This window comes from Pezoporus wallicus, unplaced genomic scaffold (genome assembly GCF_028554395.1).
Source record: "Pezoporus wallicus isolate ANWC-B61680 ecotype Strahan unplaced genomic scaffold, APGP_CSIRO_Pwel_v1 contig_5787, whole genome shotgun sequence".
In the NCBI taxonomy this organism is placed as follows: Eukaryota; Metazoa; Chordata; class Aves; order Psittaciformes; family Psittacidae; genus Pezoporus; species Pezoporus wallicus.
In genome coordinates this window covers 2,287,977-2,307,230 of record NW_026637253.1, presented here as the reverse complement: position 1 = coordinate 2,307,230, position 19,254 = coordinate 2,287,977, and the positions used below count along the sequence as shown (strand labels likewise).

The window sequence follows — 19,254 nt, the reverse complement described above, 5'->3', positions numbered from 1 at the left end:
TGACATTAGCCCCCCCTGAATTCCAGATGAAGCCATCACCTCTTCTGCAGCAGAGAGGTCTCCTTCAAGCCTTCTTCTCAAAAACCAGGACATTCCTGACCCAATCCTACTTCATAACAGTAAGAAAAACAATGTCTGACTCAGGATTAGAAACTGGACATTCACTACATTTCAGCTACAGCTCGTCGCTTTGAAAATCAAGCCCAGTGTTGTTAAAATGGACCCCACTTTCGCAAATACCAGAAGTGATGGTTTTAATGCCAGCCTGTGGAGTATATTATTCTTTCTTTGATTAGGAGTGTGGCCTGGAAAATATCAAACATTTCATTTGGTTTGCAAAACAAGAAAACTGGTGCTGGGAAGAGGTTAGGGTAAGCACCGACTCTGAAACAATTACAGCCCTGGACTCCGGGGGGGCCCAAGGATCAAGCAACCCTGGTAATGGAATTTGTTGATTTCAAACAAGCATGTATTATAATTACATTTTTAGGGTCTAATCCAACTGCTATCAATGTCAATGGAAAGACTCCTACTGATTCAAGAATCAGGCCCCTCATGCTGCTTGTTATTCAATAATTCATTTCTTGTGTGCATTTTGTGGCACAGAGCAATTGACAAGTCCAATATTTTACTGCTACAGCCTGGCCAATTACAGGGAAGGAGGTTAAAATCCATATACTTTGATGGTGTTGAAATATACTCCTTTCTAACAAATGCCCATATTCTGCATCTCATCTGTTACAGGTACATTCACATATGTTAACATACATACCTGGACATCAATCTCATGATTAATAATAAAAATGAAAATAACCAGATGTTTATTTCTAAAAGTTCATGTTGACCTAAAACATTCCACCCAGTAATTTATGATGGTGCTAAACCTAAATATTTCTAAGAGGAAATATAATCTCCAGCCCCTGCAAGGCATTTTAGGACTCCCAGAATAGAAACTGTTACTCTAGAAACTCAGTCTGAATGTGCTTGTGGATAGAATTGCTATTTCCCCCCTTGTGAATTTTATTGTTTCCCATTTGTTCCCAGCAGCAGGGGGGAGGTCCAAAGCATTAAGAACTGAAGCCAAAGTGCATTCCTTGCTAGGTTCTGTATTTCCCACAAAAGTTTTCAATGAATAAACCTACCTGAATGTATCTAATAATACATTCAGGAATATACTTCTGGAATATATCCCTCTGGTGAAGAAGTTAAATATAGCCCTAGGAAAAAATTGTTGGTGGTTAACTTTAAATCTGCCTACTTCAATGATGAAATATTTTCCTCTTAATTAAAAGTTACTCCTTGGAGGTAAATGAAATGACAAAGTTATTCAAGGATAGATTAACAGAAATCTACTCATTGCTCAAGTGTCACCACAGAGATTATAACAGCTCTTTAAAATGCAGGCAACATGGACAGAGTTGCACAGAAACTGTACAAAACAGGGCCTGGAGTACCTCCCCAGTAAGAACAGGCTGAGAGTTGGGGCTGTTCAAGAAGAGAAGGCTCTGGGGACACGTTATTGCAGCCTTCCAGTACCTAAAGGGGGCCTACACGAAATCCAGAGAGGGACTTTTTACAAAGGTGTGTAGGGACAGGACAAGGGGAAATGGCTTTATATCAAAAGAGGGGAGATTCAGATTAGACTTTGAGAAGTTCTTCCCTGTGAGGGTGGTGAGACACTGGCACAGGTTGCCCAGAGAAGTTGGAGAAGTTGTGGCTGCCCCATCCCTGGCAGTGTTCAAGGCCAGGCTGCACAGGGCTTTGAGCAACCTGGTCTCATGGAAGGTGTCCCTGCCCATGTCAAGGGGGTTGGAACTGGATGAGCTTTAAGGTGCCTTCCAACCCAAACCATTCTGTGATTCTATGGTTCTGTGAAAGCCAATTCTAGTCACAGATCTCGAAGATCCTCTCTGAGAGGAATGCAAGAATATAAAGGGAAGTTATCGCTACCCATAGATTATCCATATCAGATTTACCAGGAATTGCAATCAGGATATGTCAAATACTTTTCTTCTGTATTCTGCATTTTGGGTTTGAGTTAATTTTTCAAAATACACTGTCTGGGTAGCTGGCAATTATTATTAAATTGTGTTTGTCATGTAAAGTAACAGGAAAGTAGACATTTTACCACTCTTGACCCTTGTTATATAAAAACTGCTTGATGACACTCATGGAAGTTATCCTCCAATTTAAGACAAAGCGACACAGGAGCAAACAAGTTACACAAGGCTCATCAAGACATGATAGCAGATTGGGGGTTTTTTCCATTTCTGCTGACTTCTTCAAAGTGGAATTTTTCTTGTCAGGTACTGGGGTGATTTGCTCAGAAATTCAAACAGGCAGAAGCATCTTCATGTTTCATCTTACATTCCTGTGTCCTCAAATATGCTCTCAGGAAAATGGAAATACCTGTTACATATTTTGCAATAGTTTTTTACAGTGCCCGTAAACAGCAGACTGAAGTGCAGAGATCCAGATCCAACAGAAGCAGCACTGACTTGGGACGTAATGACAAAGGACAAATAGAAGGAAGAACATTACTTCCATCTCAAAAATAACTTAAGTTGAGGCAGGTGAAAAAGAGAGTAAGAGACATAATAATACATCTCTCCGTGCAGATGCATAATTCCCCATGATGCCAAAATAAAGATAGCATTGTTATATTATTAAATATAAATATTTAAACCACTGTATAACATATGCCCAACTAGATCAGGGCATATTCCCCCATAAATAGTAAATTCTTGAACTTAAACGTCCGCATTATGAGTAGTGTCATGTGTATTTCTATTCCAAATACATTCCCGTGGAACTCACATAATTGAGCTTGGAAGCTGTGGAATTATGTCATCACAAAATAATGATCTGGGCACTCTCTTCCTCCACCTTTTCTGCTTTACTTTTCTGTTCAGAAAAACAGTCCTGCCACTCCACCACTAGCCAGTCAAACTGCAGATCTCTTCCACCAAATTAACATTGTCTTTCCTACAGAAGAATTGCCATACATGGCCACAACTATGTCTAGAAATTAACTAGAATGCATAATGCATGTACAATCTGAAATAACTCCTACTGCAAAACCCAACAAGTGTCTTCAAGCTAACAGCCTCAGGGGCAGATTGATTTCAAAGGTTCTCTGAAAAGCCCTCGAGCAACTTCTGCAACACTGAAGGTCAAGTGTCCCATGTACAGGGATACACAAAGCAAACTGTGTATGACAATGTACAAGAACTTAACTTACACTAGTCTTTTGTCTGGCTTTAGCAGCTTGTTGGAAAATTCATTGATGATTAACAGAAAGCTCAAGTTAGGAGGCAAGCATTTTCCATGTACTCCATTAGCTCCTTGAAAAGCAAATTCAATCCCTTCCCTATTGGAATAGGAAAAAAAAAAGGAAAAAGAAAAACAGAGTAATAAAACAGACAAACAGACAACGAACAAAGCAATGACAATGGACAAAGTGATGTTACATGGCACATACTTGTGTATCATGGCTACAGATTCTCTAGATTTCACTTGGTCCCAGCCAAACGTTAGTGAAAAGCGACGAGCAAGTTCTTTCATGTTTGTGAAGGAAGCAGAGAAGAAGTCCAAACTGCCACTGCTGTCGTGGCTTTCTGCATGTGCCTGAAACAGCTGCAAAAGAAGTCTCAGATAAGCAACCATACGTAATCCTACAGGCAAACAAAGCACTAGAAGGACAGAGACACACATAGCAAGCAACAGCTGGCTTCCACAGACAAGCCTTATGAAAGAGCAGGTAAGTCATACTTTAGAAGTACATGACTGGGACAAGAAGGTACTGACACAAATGACACTGTTGTGCTAACAGGCATAAATCAAAAACGAAAAATAAAACACGGTGTGCATAAACAGAGAACCAAATCCTGAAGATGGTGGCTCCACTGACCCCATCTCCTGCTGGGACTTCTGAATCAAGCCCCAGAGGCCTAATTTGCCCGAGAAGCTTCTGGAACATCAGAATGCAAAAATAAAGCATCAAGTTTGGCAGCAGCATAGTCCAATTTCTTTAGAGTGAGACTGGGTCAAAAGCACGCTTTGAGCCCAATTAACTATGTTTGGGGGTTTTCTTGGTAACAGAACATGGGAAGGTAGCTTGTTCTCTTCAACTTGTTAACTTTCAAGGTCAAGCAATAACCAAAAAGGGCCTGTTGCCTATGTGATACCTAAACACAAAGTCCTGACTATGTCAGCAGAATATATGTAGCCAAATGCTGCTTAGCCTCATCTAAGCTCAGATTTCAGGGGCTAGTTCACAGATAAGCCCCTGGCAATGTGTGTGAAATAAGCAAAGCTCATGTGTCAACACTCCCTGTGAGGAGCCTGCTCTGTGGCCTACAGCACAACTCCAGGCTAGAAGCAGCTCTGGTCATGGGCAGAGCTGGCAAAAGCAGCTGCTAAAATAGCTAACTTGCCTCATCAGTCAGCAGCTGCAAGCCCCAGCAACTGAGACCCTTCAGAAGGGCCACAACCCACTTTCTTCCAGAAAAAAAATACTGCAGATATGGGGGGTCAGAGCTTGCCAGCCACAGATACATTTCTGGTTCTTTAAACTGAATACGAATTGAGGTAAAATACTGTAAAATATCCTCAACCTTTTTCAGCTTAAGAGACACCTACCGTATCCCAAGAAACACTTCATACTTACACATCAGTCCTAACACACTATGCATTTGAAGGTTAAAACCAAGATCAAAAAGAATCATGCACAAAATTACATTTTAAAACAGATGTAATGATTTGTAAGGAGTTTTGATGCAAAAATCAACATACACATAGAAAGTACAGGCAAGGAAAACAATTTCTTCCACTACTTCGGGTTTTCTTTTTCATGGATTTGAATTTTGAATAATTACAGCAACGTAAAACACTCCAATATGAGTACAGCTGTCATTAAGAGCCCCTAGCCTCTTGCTTTAACCTTAACCTTACCTGCTGCAGACAGATAATCAGTGTCTTGGTACTCTGAATTTTGTTATTGTGTCTTGTCTTGCTTAAAGTTTCTCTAATTATGTCTCCAAAATCATTGTAGGTCTATTAACAGAAACAAAACAAATGAAATTATCATTACCCTTCTTTAGCACTGGGAGTACACAAAATACGACTGCTTTCATGCAACAGAAGTTCACAAAACACTCCCAATATCAGAACACCCAAGATAAAGATGAAAACTGGACTTTTTCTATTATTTCATATGTAAAGCAATGCCATGCTCCTTTAAGAGAATGTGAGGATTAAAGTTACACTGAAATTGCTAAGTATTTATTACAACAAAAGAACAAAGCCTCCTCAGGAGAGAAATAGAGTTTTCTGTATATAACCAGTGCTTGCCTTGGGCCCAGTGAAAAACAAGATCCATATTCAGGGATTTCAAAAGTCCCGCTAGTTGGCTCAAGGAAACTGTCCATCTGTGCTCTTCTCAGTCCTCCTGAAACCCACTTCAGAGTGGCTGAAGCCCTACCAGTTGTTTAAACACCAGCACTCATGTGAAATCTAGGCCATCTGTGTATGGACTGGGTGAGCTGTATAGAGTTGACAAGCTTCAGTGTGGGAAACTATAGTTAAAATACTCTCCTAGCCATAAACTGCTTCTCTGCAGTGACCTCTCTGGAGAAGCTGAGGAGCAGATGTGCAGCCAGCCATACCCCCTACTCAATTTTCAGTGACTTTGCCTGCAGTGAGGTACCTTTGCAGAGCAAAGGGGGAAGATTTGTCGTGCACTTGCTTGATTTTATAGCCCTTTTGTGATCATGCAAGGATTCTGAGCCATAAGACTATTAAGCCCACATCTTTCACAAACACTGGAGTCACTCTGAAAAACGAAAATGCACTGATAAGCAAAGCAACCTCATCTAAAACATTACCTTAACATAATACTTGTAGATTTCAGCAGCTGCAGTCATCTCTACCACATTGTATGCTATTAACTTGCAATACGCTGCAAGAAGACTCCGCTTTTTGTGCAAGTTGTCAAGTTTGCAACTTTCATCCTTTCTTTCCTCCTCTTCTGTCAGGTCTAGGGAAACAAAACCACTGAAGTTTTGTTCTACTTACTCAAGATCTCAATTTTAATGACAAACTTTCATCCAAATAGCACAGACTGCTGTTCAGTCAACACAGTAAGCAACAGATGCTAGTGCTCCTTCCTGAGTGTATCAGAAAATACAGGGTTTTTTTTCCATTTCAAAGCTTGAAACTGATGACAGTGAAAGCAAGTTATTTCCACAGTCTTCTTTCTACTCTCATCTTCATGGGGCTTTTACATTTCTACTAGTCAGAATCTCTGTGCACAACACTGTTCACAGATACAGAATGGAACCAGGCGCACAAACATGCCAAATGGGAGAGACCAGACAAATTGCAACCACATTTTTTTCCCTCAAATAACACAGATGCTAGAAAACCAGTACATAACTCATGAGAAACCCTACAAAAGCTGCCATGTACGATCAACAAGGGAAGAATTGAGATGGAACTCTCCAAGTGGTTATCAAAAAGAGAGAAAAAAGTAATTTCCTATCATTAACTCTCTGGAACATGGGTTAGTTACTAGATGGAAAAGTTGTGGAAAACAAATACTCCTAAGAGTCTTCCAAAATAGCTACAAAGGTGCTTGGGGAGAGCTTCTTGCAGGAGAAGAGCTGAGATAAACTCTTTCCTGCTGCAAATGTAAGTAAATTTGCAGATACTTCTTGTGGTTGATCCACAAGATGATCCACAAGATTCAGTGGATACAGATCAGTGTATCACAGATCAGCCACTTTCGTCGTAAAGGGACCCAGTCAAAAAAAACAAACAACCCCAGCCCCCTCTTCCCTCAAAAAAAAACCCAAAGACCAGCCAATTTTCCTGATACATTCAGTGCAGATGACAAATGACAGCAGAAGTGGTAGATTGTTTCTCAGGTGATGAAGATGTCTAACCTTTGCTTTCCTCTTCTTCCCCCATGAAAACATGTTCCTGAATAAATAAAAGCAGTTTTTCCTGAAGTGATGTGCTAGGAAGATAATCTAGAAGTCCAACTGCTTGTTCGTTATTATTTGCATCCTGATGACTCAAAATCAGCAACCAGTCACAGAGTATCAGGAAGGCCTGTACCAAGCAAACAAAGTCAAACAAGTTTTTAGAGACCACTTTTCATGCCAACTCCACTTTCCATCTCCATCAAACACCAATATTAACAAACTAGCTTCTATCCCACTTCTTCCTTGCAAGCTAAAGATTTCTGTTTGCTCCAGCATGTGGTAAAATGCCACAGCAAAGCCTTTCTAGAATTTGTACCTTAGGATACAGCATATATAGGTATCATGCATGAACACCACCTAAAGGCTGTCAAATTTCCATGGAAAGAAGAGCTCTGTTATGCTAGAATATCTCCCTTTTAACACATGAATTACTGGACAATTTCTCCCACTTTTTGAAGTAATATTCATAGCAGGAATTACTAAAGCAATTATAGCAACCAGTACACAGTACACTGCTCAGTCTAATCAGAAAACACAATGATTATAAACCAGCAAACTGAGACATTCAGATTCATGAATTGAGACATTCATTGATTCTGCAGAAGGACTGTGCAGACACGTATCTGTGCTTGATTAAAGCACTGAATTTTGTAGCACTTCAACTAACATAACTTTAATTTTCCTTTAAAATAAATAGTCAAAGATTGGGTTTTTTTAGAGTTATTTTTCTGCTAAGAGACTAAAACAAATACCAAAAATCAGCAGAAGGAAATACTAGTATGAAAAGAAAGGCAGACATTTAAAAGGAGGACTGAGCATGAACACCAGTTAAGTGATAGAGAAACACAAACCTTTTCTTTTACATCTTTATCCTTATGGTGGAGGAAGTGCATGCAAATCTGACTGAAATGTCTCAGCTCCCTTCCTAGTGCAAAAAGAGTCTCCTAAAAACATATTCAGGAAAAGTGACAGGAAAAATACGTTATGGACTATGATTCATTAGAGAATTATAGAACAAGCAGCAGTTGCATCTGTCTTCCACTGTTATTATTCATTCAAGATAGCACAGCTGATGACATTATGAAAAAAGCTGACATCTCCCAGTAGCAACAGCTTACTTACTAGCTATGAATAACTTTTAAACCATGGCTTGTTTTCAGGCACAATATCTGGGATAGAAAGGTCAATTCATAAAAATATATAATTTCCCCTCAACTCTGGTGCAGAAATGTGACAAATACTAGTAGGACATGGGCACCTGTCACACTTGCTGAGGCTAGTGGTATTCAGCAAGTCACACTCTGTTGCTCCATCTGTATGATGGGCAGTTTAATAGCATGTATTCCCTTATTCCCTTCCTCACTTCAGTTTATCCTTATGATGCAGTAAGGATGATTTTCACTTCAGAGATGGAAGTAGAGTCATGAAAACTCTGGTCCATCCCACCTAATTTGCAACATGTATTGCCTTCTGAAGTTGCTCTTCTCCCTCCTTCTATTGACTATAGAGGGAATGTAGTTTAACCATACTGCTACCTTTGGCACTCAAAAACTTAGACACCTCTGTTTGTTAAGATGAATCCAGCCAGACAGACTACTTGATTTGCCCACAGCCATAGAAAAGACTCTAATCCTTCATCAGGTCCCAGCTGTTGCACTGCACTGAGCTTTGAGCAGTGAATAGAAGAGGAATGCCCTTACAGGAGGGCTGAATTTTGTGCTATGCAACTGTACATTTACAAGAAATGGGATCCATCCCAGGGAATGCTGCAAAGAAGCAGAGGGGGAGGTAAACCATTGCCTTAACACTCTTGGGGGTGGAGGGGGAGGAAGAAACAGTCCTAGACATGCTGGTCCAGGAAGTGTTTTTTTTTGGTCTTAGAATTTCTCTCTCTGGCAACATCCAGATTTGGCCCTGCAGAGTGAGCCATAACATTGTGCTTTCAGTCAAAATCTGCTCCCATATGAAAGGTCAAATTAAAAAAATATGCTGCCCCATTATCAGTTAAGCTAACCATGTCTGGACTGAAAGGCAGAACATATTAGAGCAGCGAGAGATGCGGACATCCACACAGGAATGGAACGGGACAGGAATAGATAGTGAATCAGTCACCAAACGGGCAACCTCCCAGCTAACAAATGTCCATGTCAGTGTCCTATTCTGCACACATGGGAGCAAGCACCAGGGGAAGGGGACAGAATTGACAGAAGCAACAGCAATCACTGTAGTCAGAAACTACCGTGAAGACAAGCAGCACAGGTACACATTCACATGTGAACTGAAGCATAAAGGAGTTTTGCTCTGTGGTGTCTTCTAGACTGTCTTCTAAAATACCTGAACTTGGCACTTTTGAAAACCGATTAAGAAAGTAAATAGTTGATGAGAAAACTGCCACTTTCCTCAAGCTTTCTGCTAGAAATATGTAAGAAAAACAAGAAAATAAGAACAAAAGAAAGCAACAGATTTCCTGGAGGATTCACTGAATACTCTTTGTCGCTTAAAACAAGAAAACAACAAACTATCTGGTGGTGGAACAAGCTCCTTATCTCCATGAAGCCTCAGGAATTCAATGCACATGTTTTGCAGTAAAAATAGAGGTGATCCACTGTTTACTTATTCTCCTGCAGCCTGAAAAAGCATAAACACTTTTTAAAAAAGGAGGGCAAAACAGAGAGAAAATGCCTCAATTCAACTTGGTTTCCTCAAGAAAACACACAAATTATCTCCTTAGAAAGCTTGGCACTCAGTTTTTTTCTGGCAATCTAAGAACAAAAAAGCAACTTAAACTTCTAGAATCACAACTCTGGCATTCAAAATTAAATGGAACAACCAACCTTGGGAGAATTTTCTGAAACTGCAGCTAGTTGCCACAGGAGAGAAAAATATGTGGACTGGAGAGCTGGCACAATAATCTGCAAATAAAACCACATGTACTTTATTTATATGAACCTTTGCACATGAAACTCAACAGCAAAAAGCTTAGGAAGCAAAAAGCATTCAAGCCTGACATTCTGCACGCTGCTTGCATGACGGTTTTTGCACTGTAAAGTATTTAGACACTGAAAATAAACTTAATGAGTTTACAAACAAGCAAACATTGCTTCCTGAGAACCTCCATTATTAAGGTGCTGCTTCTGCAGAACTCTTGACATCTTGATGAGTTCAGTGGAAATTAACCACATACTAAAGAGTGTTCACAGAAGCTAACTTTAGCTTAGCTTCTCAGGATTTCTCTGCAGTCTTTGATTAAAGGTTGACTCCTTCAGAGGGCAATTCAGAGCAGAAGCCAAACTTCAGTGCTCCAATGCCCCATCTAAACAAGTCCACCTCTACCTACTTGCTGCAGGCTCTCTTTACTCAACTGTATTTTACCCCTTCCCAAATAACCTCAAGTTGTCACCTCAAAACAGGTGCTGATTAACAGTCATGGCTACTGGAGTACTTCACCTTATAATCCCAGGATATACACCTCCATCTTGGCACAGCCAATATTTGAATTGAGGCAATCAGACAACAAAAGGCTGCAGTTGAGACAGTTGGTAATTACAAACCATTTTCACCAAGAGTCAATATTCAAGCAACAGGTCCAAAGTATTCCTGTTTCTGGTTACATGCAATCTACAATTTCATGTGTACTGAGAGCAAGACTGTACAATCATGTGAAGTACTGAGTGTGGCAAAGGGTCAATCCAGATGTCAGATGATTACCATAGTTTTGGATAATCTCCAAAATAAATGAATCTATGGCATGAATTTACCAATTCAAATAACGTTATACCAAAGACAGCCTCTTTTCCCCAGATAGAGAAATGGAAACAGTACCTTTCTGCCCCATAGGACATTTATGATTATTTAGTATTTCCTAATTTTCCTGCTTTCGACAAGAAAAAACTCCTTCAGTGTTAAATATTAACAACTGACCAGAACAGGCAAACTCCCATGTTCCATTTCAAACACCAGCAACCTTAAAGTCTTGTCATACAGATTCCACTTAGTGAGATCGTGTGCACTGCAAGTGAAAAAGAAATGACAGTGATACACTAAGCAAGAAACAAAATCTCACCTGACCAAACAGGTTAAGTGTATCCTATTTTTGCCTTTATCTGATGTATAGCGATAATGTTAAACAACTAATTAATAATTCTAAAGGGGGGAATTAAATTATTTTCACAATTTAACACTGCAACCTCTAAACCATAGCCTTACAGTCTGCATTCCTACCACAAAACTGCAGTGTAATGAGGAGAGGAAAACCAGCTTAAACTCTGTTCCTTTTCTTGTACTCTATCCACATTCTCTAGGTGCCCAAAAGGGTCTAAAGAACAATTTCCCCACCTCACTTTAAAAGGTTGTTTCTAATACTCGAGTGTTCGCAGCTCAATGTTAGACTTCTCTTTGCAAAAACAGAGCAGCCCTAGCACATAGGGTAGGTAAAAGACTAAGAAGGCAGCCAAATTCCCCACTCTACTATCTTGCATGATAATTTACTTGGTGAACAATCCCTGGAGAACCAAGCTTTTGAGAAATACATCTTTTAACAAAAGAAGATCAAATAAACTAAATCAAACAAAGCAGATAACACCTGCCGGGGGAAAAAAGACTTTATTCACTATACCCTCTTCAGACTGACCACCAGTGTTGACAGTAAGGCAGTGCAAAAGCATCCAGCTAGGAGACAGGCACCACAGACAGAATCTTTGCTGCCCACTCTGAGATCCCAACTCTGTAACACAGACTTCTCAAGCCACATTAGGGCTAATGCTCCAACCTCAATAATGAATCCAAAAGAAATCCATACCTAAGAGTACAGTTCCGTTAAGAAGAAACTAAATCTTGCAGCACTTCTCATAGAGATCATTTTCATTCTTTTGGGAAAAATCTTATTAAACCCAACAAACAAGAGCAATTCTCACTTTGCACCTGTTAGGTGGATACTTCAGTATATGGGAAAGTAAATTGTGTAAATAAATATCTCACTTATGAAAAGCTGCTACTCTTCTCAAAACAGAGCGCATCCGGGAAATTTCTCCTGCATCCGTACAAAATCCTTCTTCCTAAATTATGAAAGTTTGGGAAAGAGAAAGGAGTTAGGCAGTGTGGGGCAAGGCAACTGCTATGTTCTCTTCCCAACCAATCCACAAGTTTGAATTACTCTCCTCCAGCCCTCCCCAGTCCCTTCACCTTTAACAATGCTACTCATGTCTTCCTCTACAGTAAAAAGAAACCACCACTTTGACTGCATGGAAATCCTGTATAAGGAAACATTCCTGACATTAATAAACCCATGGCAGCCTCCCTAGCCTACAGTATTGCTAACACAGAGATAAAACTAGCAGTTAGGCTAACACAGAAGTGCTGACCCCCAGACTCACAGGCCATTCGTGGTCCCTCACACAGTTGTTAAGGATCTCTGGGGGGCTAACTGTTCACTTGGTGCTGACTCTCCTTGCTTCCAGCTGCCAGATCACATTCAAAGATAGCTAAAAATACATTAAATACTTTCCCATAGATGCAATTGCTATAGTTTCCACAAGTATACTACGTGATTACGGGAGACAGTATATACAACCAGGAATTAGAAGGGAGGGGTTCCAGGAGAAATCTTTTTATTTAGATATGGATCACACTAAAAAGGAGTTGAAGAATCCCTGGTCTAGCACTTTTCTTGTGTCTTATAAGCACACATTCTCCCACATTGACATAGATATCTATTTAAGACCAGCAAAATAAACCTAATCTGAGGTTAGGGGATTTTTTGGCTGGACACATTTTACAATATCCCAGTGTCCAATAAAAACCTGTCAGTGTTAACACTCATACCACGGCACGACACCTGTTCATGACGGCACAGTTGATCAGATCAGCTGCAGGCTTCTGTTGTTCAGTTCAGCCAGCAAGCTATTCATATCACCACCAGCTGTTTCTGCTTTTTAGAACTAATGAAGAACTTTGAGGGAGACTCGGCAGTCCTTCTTCAAGGGGAAGGTCGTTATTCAAAGACCCCACAGATTATACAATTACAGACTGCTGGGTTGCTTTTTTTCCCCCCTAAAACTATCTCTACAGACAAAGTGACAGCACAAAAGACATCTTGCGTATAGTCAAATATGTAGTAGTACATAACTGTACCTTTTCTTGGGAACAGTCTCATCACCTATAGATCCACGGCACTTATTAGCTGATCTTGCACACAGAATCTTTGGCCTGGTAACAGAACAACTATGGAGCAACTGTGGAGCTTAAGCCCAGAATATCTGGTCTAGCACTTATTTTGTTTCTCATAAACATACATTCTTCCACATTGACATAGATATGTATTTAAGATCCTCAAGATAAATCCAATTTGTGGTTAGGGGATTTTTGGGTCAACACATTTTACAAAAAATGCTGGTATCCCATGAAAACCTGCCAGAAGCCATAAAATGCCCTGTTGCTGGTGTAGACTACCTCATTTATTACTTTCCCCACTCTATTCCTGCCAAATACATCTGCTTCATTAAAATGTAAACAGTTCTTTCAGAGGCACAAATTCATCTTGGGAAGCTCTACTCCCCTCAAGCAGAAACAGTAGGGAGAGAATAGCTCCATATCCCCCTTAATATTTTTGTCTTATTTCTTCATAGGGAAACAGTCTGTTTATCTCCACAATGAGTCACACTCACCTTTTGCCAGAAGCCATCTAGTAGCTGGTTAAGCTGTCCCATCAACTCATCTATCAGTTGAGATCGGGCATGATCCACCTGGCTATAGATGGCAATCTCTTCACTGCAGAGGACATAATAAGTCCTGGAGGAAGCCTCAAGGACAGACATGTCAGAGTGCTTAGCCACAATGTCCTTCATCTCTCTCAGCAAAGCATCCAAATGCTGCAGGTGATAAAAGGAGTATTATAGGTAAATTGTACAAAAATCCACTTATGCTTTAGATACACTACACTTTAAGCCCACATATCTCCATATCCAACCTAAAATAAATGCCACTCTAAGAAGCAGAGGGACAGGATTAAAGGATGCAGCATTTTTGTCTGGGTTTATAGGTTGTGGGGTTTTTTTGTTATTATTGTCTCTGGATTTTCCTAAAGAATGAAGCAACCACTTCAAGTTCTACTTTAGCAGTACATGTTTGGCACTACATAAAAATAAAGACAAAGGTAGGGTATAAAAAAAATCTTTCCAAAGGACAGGTGTGTTTCCAAACTATGGAAGTTGTCTCCCTCAGCAGCAGAAGATGGAAAATGTTTCAGATCATGTTAGCAACTGGGATCTTCCCTCAGTGAGAGGAGGTAACTTCTGCCATTCTGCTGACTCTCCTCCAGTTAACATTTTGTGCTGAAATTAACCTAGGAGTGTTCGCCTAACATTACCTCCCTGTAAACATCCCTGCTTAAGAATACATTAAGCTATTTCAAGGATTTCATGTATCCATTTCTGACCATCCCTTTCCCATCAGCGGATACATTATCTCCATTCTTATCTTTCAGTTACTATCATTCCCCAGCAGCTGGGAGTCAGTCTTCAAGGAGAATGAAACCTATTCTGTTGTAAACTCCTGGAAGACACCAGCTCAGGCACATGGCATTACCCACCCTCTCACCACCCAGCAATGAAAAACCTAGGGCTAGGCCTACCACATGAAACCACAAATTATTACCCACCAGGGCCAGTCACAGCATATCAAAGCTGACAAGCACTAAGGCTTTTCTTTGGCAGTCCCTAATAAGACCACTTTCCTCAAGGTATGAGATGATTTCTTCACATTTCAAGAGTATCCTACTTGTTCCAAGTCCCACTAAACTCTGTGCATTGTCACAGAAATTTAGTATATTCCACATGAACCAACTACCCCAATTCTTATTCACCTTCTCTAGATGTCCCGTACTGTAAACATCTAAATCATAATACTGGGGAATCTGCAGAAGATTTGCCACTTTTTGTGCATCTGTTGAATACTGCAGAGAAAAAAAAGGATATGAGTACACTGCAGGAATTTTAATGAAATATTTAACATGCATTCACATAGCAGCTGTTAGTTACCTTTGCCAAGAGCTGAGGAAGCACCATAATAAAGTGTTCAGTAATTTTGGTACAATCTTCCAATTGTATTTTCTTCTCTTTTACTGAAAGAATCTGCAGATAAAGCATTTTGTTTCAATTATAAAATCTCCTTGATTTGGGTGGCATTTTATACGTAACCCAAGGTTAACTCACATGCCTTTGTCTAAAGTGTATCAAGCTAAGATACAGATACTTTTGCACGGAGACAACCAGATGATTTTTATTTTTTGTTAACCATAAATTAGATGCAAATTGCCGAACAGCTATATCCCACAGATAAAACATTCACCATTTGTCAGGAACATGCTTCCACGGGCATTCCGCTAATGCCTATCTCCTTCAACTGATAAGATGTAGAGGTCAAAAGACACTGTGTAGTTGCATAAAATAAGTCATTTTATTTCCTAAGATATACCTACCGCAAGGAACACGCTATCTGGCAAAGCACATTAGGCAAAGAGAATGTGATTACAGGGCAATAAATAAGATTAAGATGTACTGACTTTTTTGGCTGCACCTCTGCCCACTGGAGGGTGACCTTCAGCTGCTTCTCTAACCGTTGCGAGGATAATTTCAATGAGGGCACTTTGATAGGCATCACTCAGTTCTGTAAGTAAATCAGTCTCAGCATCACATAAAAGAAAATTGAAGATTTAATTTGAAGAAAATTATTTTCTACATTTACTGAATACAAAACCAATCACTCCTATAATGGTTAATCATTTTAGGGCAGCTGGGCTAAAACACAGGCAGCTTTAACAAGGCCTACTCCTACTGACTGCTAACTCATTTAGGACAAATCTGCTTCTTTGAATACCAAAATGAACTCACCGGTCTACAAACTTTGATTTCAACAACCACCTCCAGTTCTACTACCACCACAACTACTCACAGAATCATAGAGTGGTTTGGGTTGGAAGGGACTATAAAGATTTATTTAAGTTCACTTTAAAATAATTATAAAAAACCCTAATCCTCTAGAGTGTTAGATGTCAATGAACTCAACACATTATGCATTTTCTTTTCAGGCATGAACAATAACCCAACAGGTACTGTACTTCAATCAGTTAATGCTTTTAGATTCTTAAGTTTGGGACAAACAGAAAAACTAAATGTTACATATGCATTATGGCTTAATTATGCAATTATTCTTGCAAAGTTTCTAAACTAGCAATACATAAATACAGAATACTTAATAAAACAAATATGTTGATATGAATATCACATTGGCAACGCATTGAGTTACATCTGCTTTTGTGGCCCTTGAGGACCAGTATTTGGGATCAAAGCGTACTGTAATATGGAATGATCCTAAACTAGCTGAAGTTCAAAAAAACGGTATCAAGAGATTCATTCAGACAATCTAAGCTCTTTGCTTACCCACCTTCTCCATCTTCTTCAGCATTTTTTAATAGAAGAGTGGTCATGCACTCCCAGTCCTTCAGAAATTTGCCTGCCCAGTCCCACAAGCTGTCTATGAGGTACGCAACATGTTTGTGTAGCTACGGATTAAAAACACAAGCTTATAGAAGCAAACATATAATTAAAAGAAATAGAGCTTCCTATGTTCCTCTCCCTTTTTCCAATTACAGAGCTTTGTTATTCACACATATATTCACACACAGTATTCCAACATACTCAGTTTGAGGCTAATCAACATTTAATCACCATGTCTTCAATCTGATATAAAGCAGAAAAGTAGAGGAAAAAAAAAGTAGGAAAAAAAGCTCCTCCTTCTTCTTTTTAGGATACCTTTACTGTGTAATTTAAGTAATCTCTTTTAAACTAGCTTTGTATTGCTTTTATATTGTTGATCACAACTAAAACTCTTGGGACTACAATCTAAATCTTGGGACTGGAAATGAGTCAATGTTTTAAGCAGTATCTGTGAAATTCTTTGCAAAAGAATCAAAACTGCTGCGCCTGAGACACTTTGGCCAGACAGAGGTCTGCACCACAGCAAAAGCCAAATGAAGTACAGCACTTAAGCTGATAAAACTCTCAGCAAAATTAAACAGTTCTCATTCAGCATAGAGCAATGGTGCAGCTACCCACATCTGCCTGCAGAACACGGACACATACCAAAAACCCTCACTCAATGGCATAAGTCCATCAGATTGTTTTCAGAAGCTACTTCAAGCACTGATTCTCTCCATTAGCATAGTTGTAAATCAGTTTGAATACAACAGAACAGAAACGTCTTCATTAAAATCTCATCCTAGAGAGTGAAAACATCCCAAACACCAAACATTTCAGAGCTCACCACCAGAAACAGCTTTCAAAAGGAGCCAATACCTGATTTAACATTCAACACTGGATTTAAAAGGCTTACTGCAGGCTGCTCTCCTCACCTTACTGTCCAGGAAAAAACGTATTAATCTTTTCAGCTGGTCAGTACTTGCCCCAAACTTCCCTCCTTTTTTGGGCTGAACTTCTTCATCTCCCTCATGACTAATCAACCTGCCAACACAGAATGAAGTCAGTCCAGTTCTGCCACATTCTCCTTATACTCATTTGCCAATGTAACACCAATTCTGTCAAGATCCCAAAGACTGTATTTCTTCTAAATGTCTACTTTATAACTCCAAATCACATTAGACTTTTATCAGATGAAAGGAAAAGAGATTAAATTGTTTTCCATTATATGAGATCTCCTCTCCCTGTGGATGCAGAGATTATTTCTGACAATTTCACAGGTACCCTGCCAGCTTTCTGGACAACAGATGCAGATTCCATAGAGCTGAACATATAATGAGGTAGGCATTCGTTCATGCTTGGAAAAGGGCTTGCTCTAGGCTGAATTTAAACATTAACAACAGAGCAGACATATTACTACCCAGCCATTATTCATATCATGGTACATCTTGGAACTGAAGCTTCTTAAAGAAAGCACAGTATTTTGTATTTATAAAAGGAAATCAAATAGACTTTACAAATAGAGTGGAAAAACTGCTCTTCCTCTTCTGTCTGAAGTATAAAGCACAATATGACACTTCAATTTCCATTTCTCTCTTTATCCAAAATTGATGTGACTGTATTGCTTACAAAAAATGCTAGTCCCAAGATAAGTTACAGGAAGGCCACCCCTGCAGATTAGTGTAAGGCCCAAATGGCTTGGATTTAAGAGCAGGACTACACTACTCAATATCAATACAAGCTTACACTTTCAGAAAGTGTTTCTGCTGGTATAATTTATGCCAGCTAAGTAATTAACCTAAGTTAAAAAAGTAGAAATTGGGGAGACTTCATGAAAACCAAGGAGGGAGAGAGGAAACATAAGCATTTAAACTAAAATTTTTAGCAATATGACCAGGGAAAGGAGACAAGAGCCTAACATCTTGAGCACACTAGAATGAATACTTCTATACTGGCAGAACTGCTGGAGAGAAAACTGGATAAACAAGAAGAGGATGAGGTTTACAGGGTGAAAGGGTCCACATTGCACTGGCAAGCTGGGTAGAAAAAGTTATCAGGGCAATCACTCCAATGACAAAAAGCATCAGTGTTCTGAGAGGAAAAACTCCTGATTTATGATAGAATATCAGGACCAACACAAAAGACTAAGTAGCAGATGTGATAGAAGACTCATCAAAACACAAATTTATCTTTGTCTTTCTGTTGGACTTGGCTCCACAAAACCCAGAATGTCAGCAATTCAGCCAGATAGGAAGAGACAACTAAGGGGTATGTAGGAAAACACAAATTATTATTATTTCTGAATTTTTCCCACAAAAGTCTTGCTAAAATATTTTTATTTTCATTCCTCTTTGTAAAGCAGAATTACTTCTCTCAGCCGCAGAGACAGAATATTTATTTCTTCTCATTTTAGCATGCCAACTCCATTCACTTCACGCAACCATTGTTGTAAGAAGCCCATTTATAAGAGTTACTCCTGGGGAAGATAAACCCTGTATTTCATTAACCTGACAGAAAACTGGGAGGGGTTTTTAATCTGCTGCATCTCTCATTATTCAAAACCTTTACAATGTATAAGGCAACTTCCAAAGGGAGAAGAGGAGGCCATTTTTGTGATTAATCACCAAAGCTATGGAAATCCAGCAGATGCCAGGTGATGAATTAGCTTGTATGTAGCAAAGCAACAGGAAAAGAAAGTAGAAAAAAAGATGCAGAACACTGCATGGCATCTGTGGATCAGTCAGTTGCTTCATATTCTCTGTGTTAGCCTTGCATCTTTTCTCATGCTTATTCTGGCA

General features: G+C 39.5%; 1 protein-coding gene across 5 annotated transcripts in view; it reads right to left on the bottom strand.

The window, feature by feature from the left end:
- Positions 1-19,254, bottom strand: part of LOC130596658 (cohesin subunit SA-2-like) — a 57,294-nt gene that overhangs the window by 5,250 nt on the left and 32,790 nt on the right. For 3 of the 5 annotated variants that reach the window (XM_057404514.1, XM_057404515.1, XM_057404517.1), the window contains 15 exons: positions 17,392-17,500; positions 16,425-16,542; positions 15,544-15,647; positions 15,020-15,112; positions 14,845-14,934; positions 13,649-13,852; positions 11,964-12,040; positions 10,908-10,995; positions 9,821-9,898; positions 7,838-7,930; positions 6,945-7,113; positions 5,886-6,037; positions 4,954-5,055; positions 3,482-3,636; positions 3,242-3,370 (listed from right to left, as the gene is read on the bottom strand). In XM_057404514.1, coding sequence (XP_057260497.1) covers positions 3,242-3,370; positions 3,482-3,636; positions 4,954-5,055; positions 5,886-6,037; positions 6,945-7,113; positions 7,838-7,930; positions 9,821-9,898; positions 10,908-10,995; positions 11,964-12,040; positions 13,649-13,852; positions 14,845-14,934; positions 15,020-15,112; positions 15,544-15,647; positions 16,425-16,542; positions 17,392-17,500 — 1,761 coding nt within the window. The remainder of the gene's footprint in view (positions 1-3,241; positions 3,371-3,481; positions 3,637-4,953; positions 5,056-5,885; positions 6,038-6,944; positions 7,114-7,837; positions 7,931-9,820; positions 9,899-10,907; positions 10,996-11,963; positions 12,041-13,648; positions 13,853-14,844; positions 14,935-15,019; positions 15,113-15,543; positions 15,648-16,424; positions 16,543-17,391; positions 17,501-19,254) is intronic. The other 2 variants (XM_057404516.1, XR_008971576.1) reach the window with 2 other exon arrangements.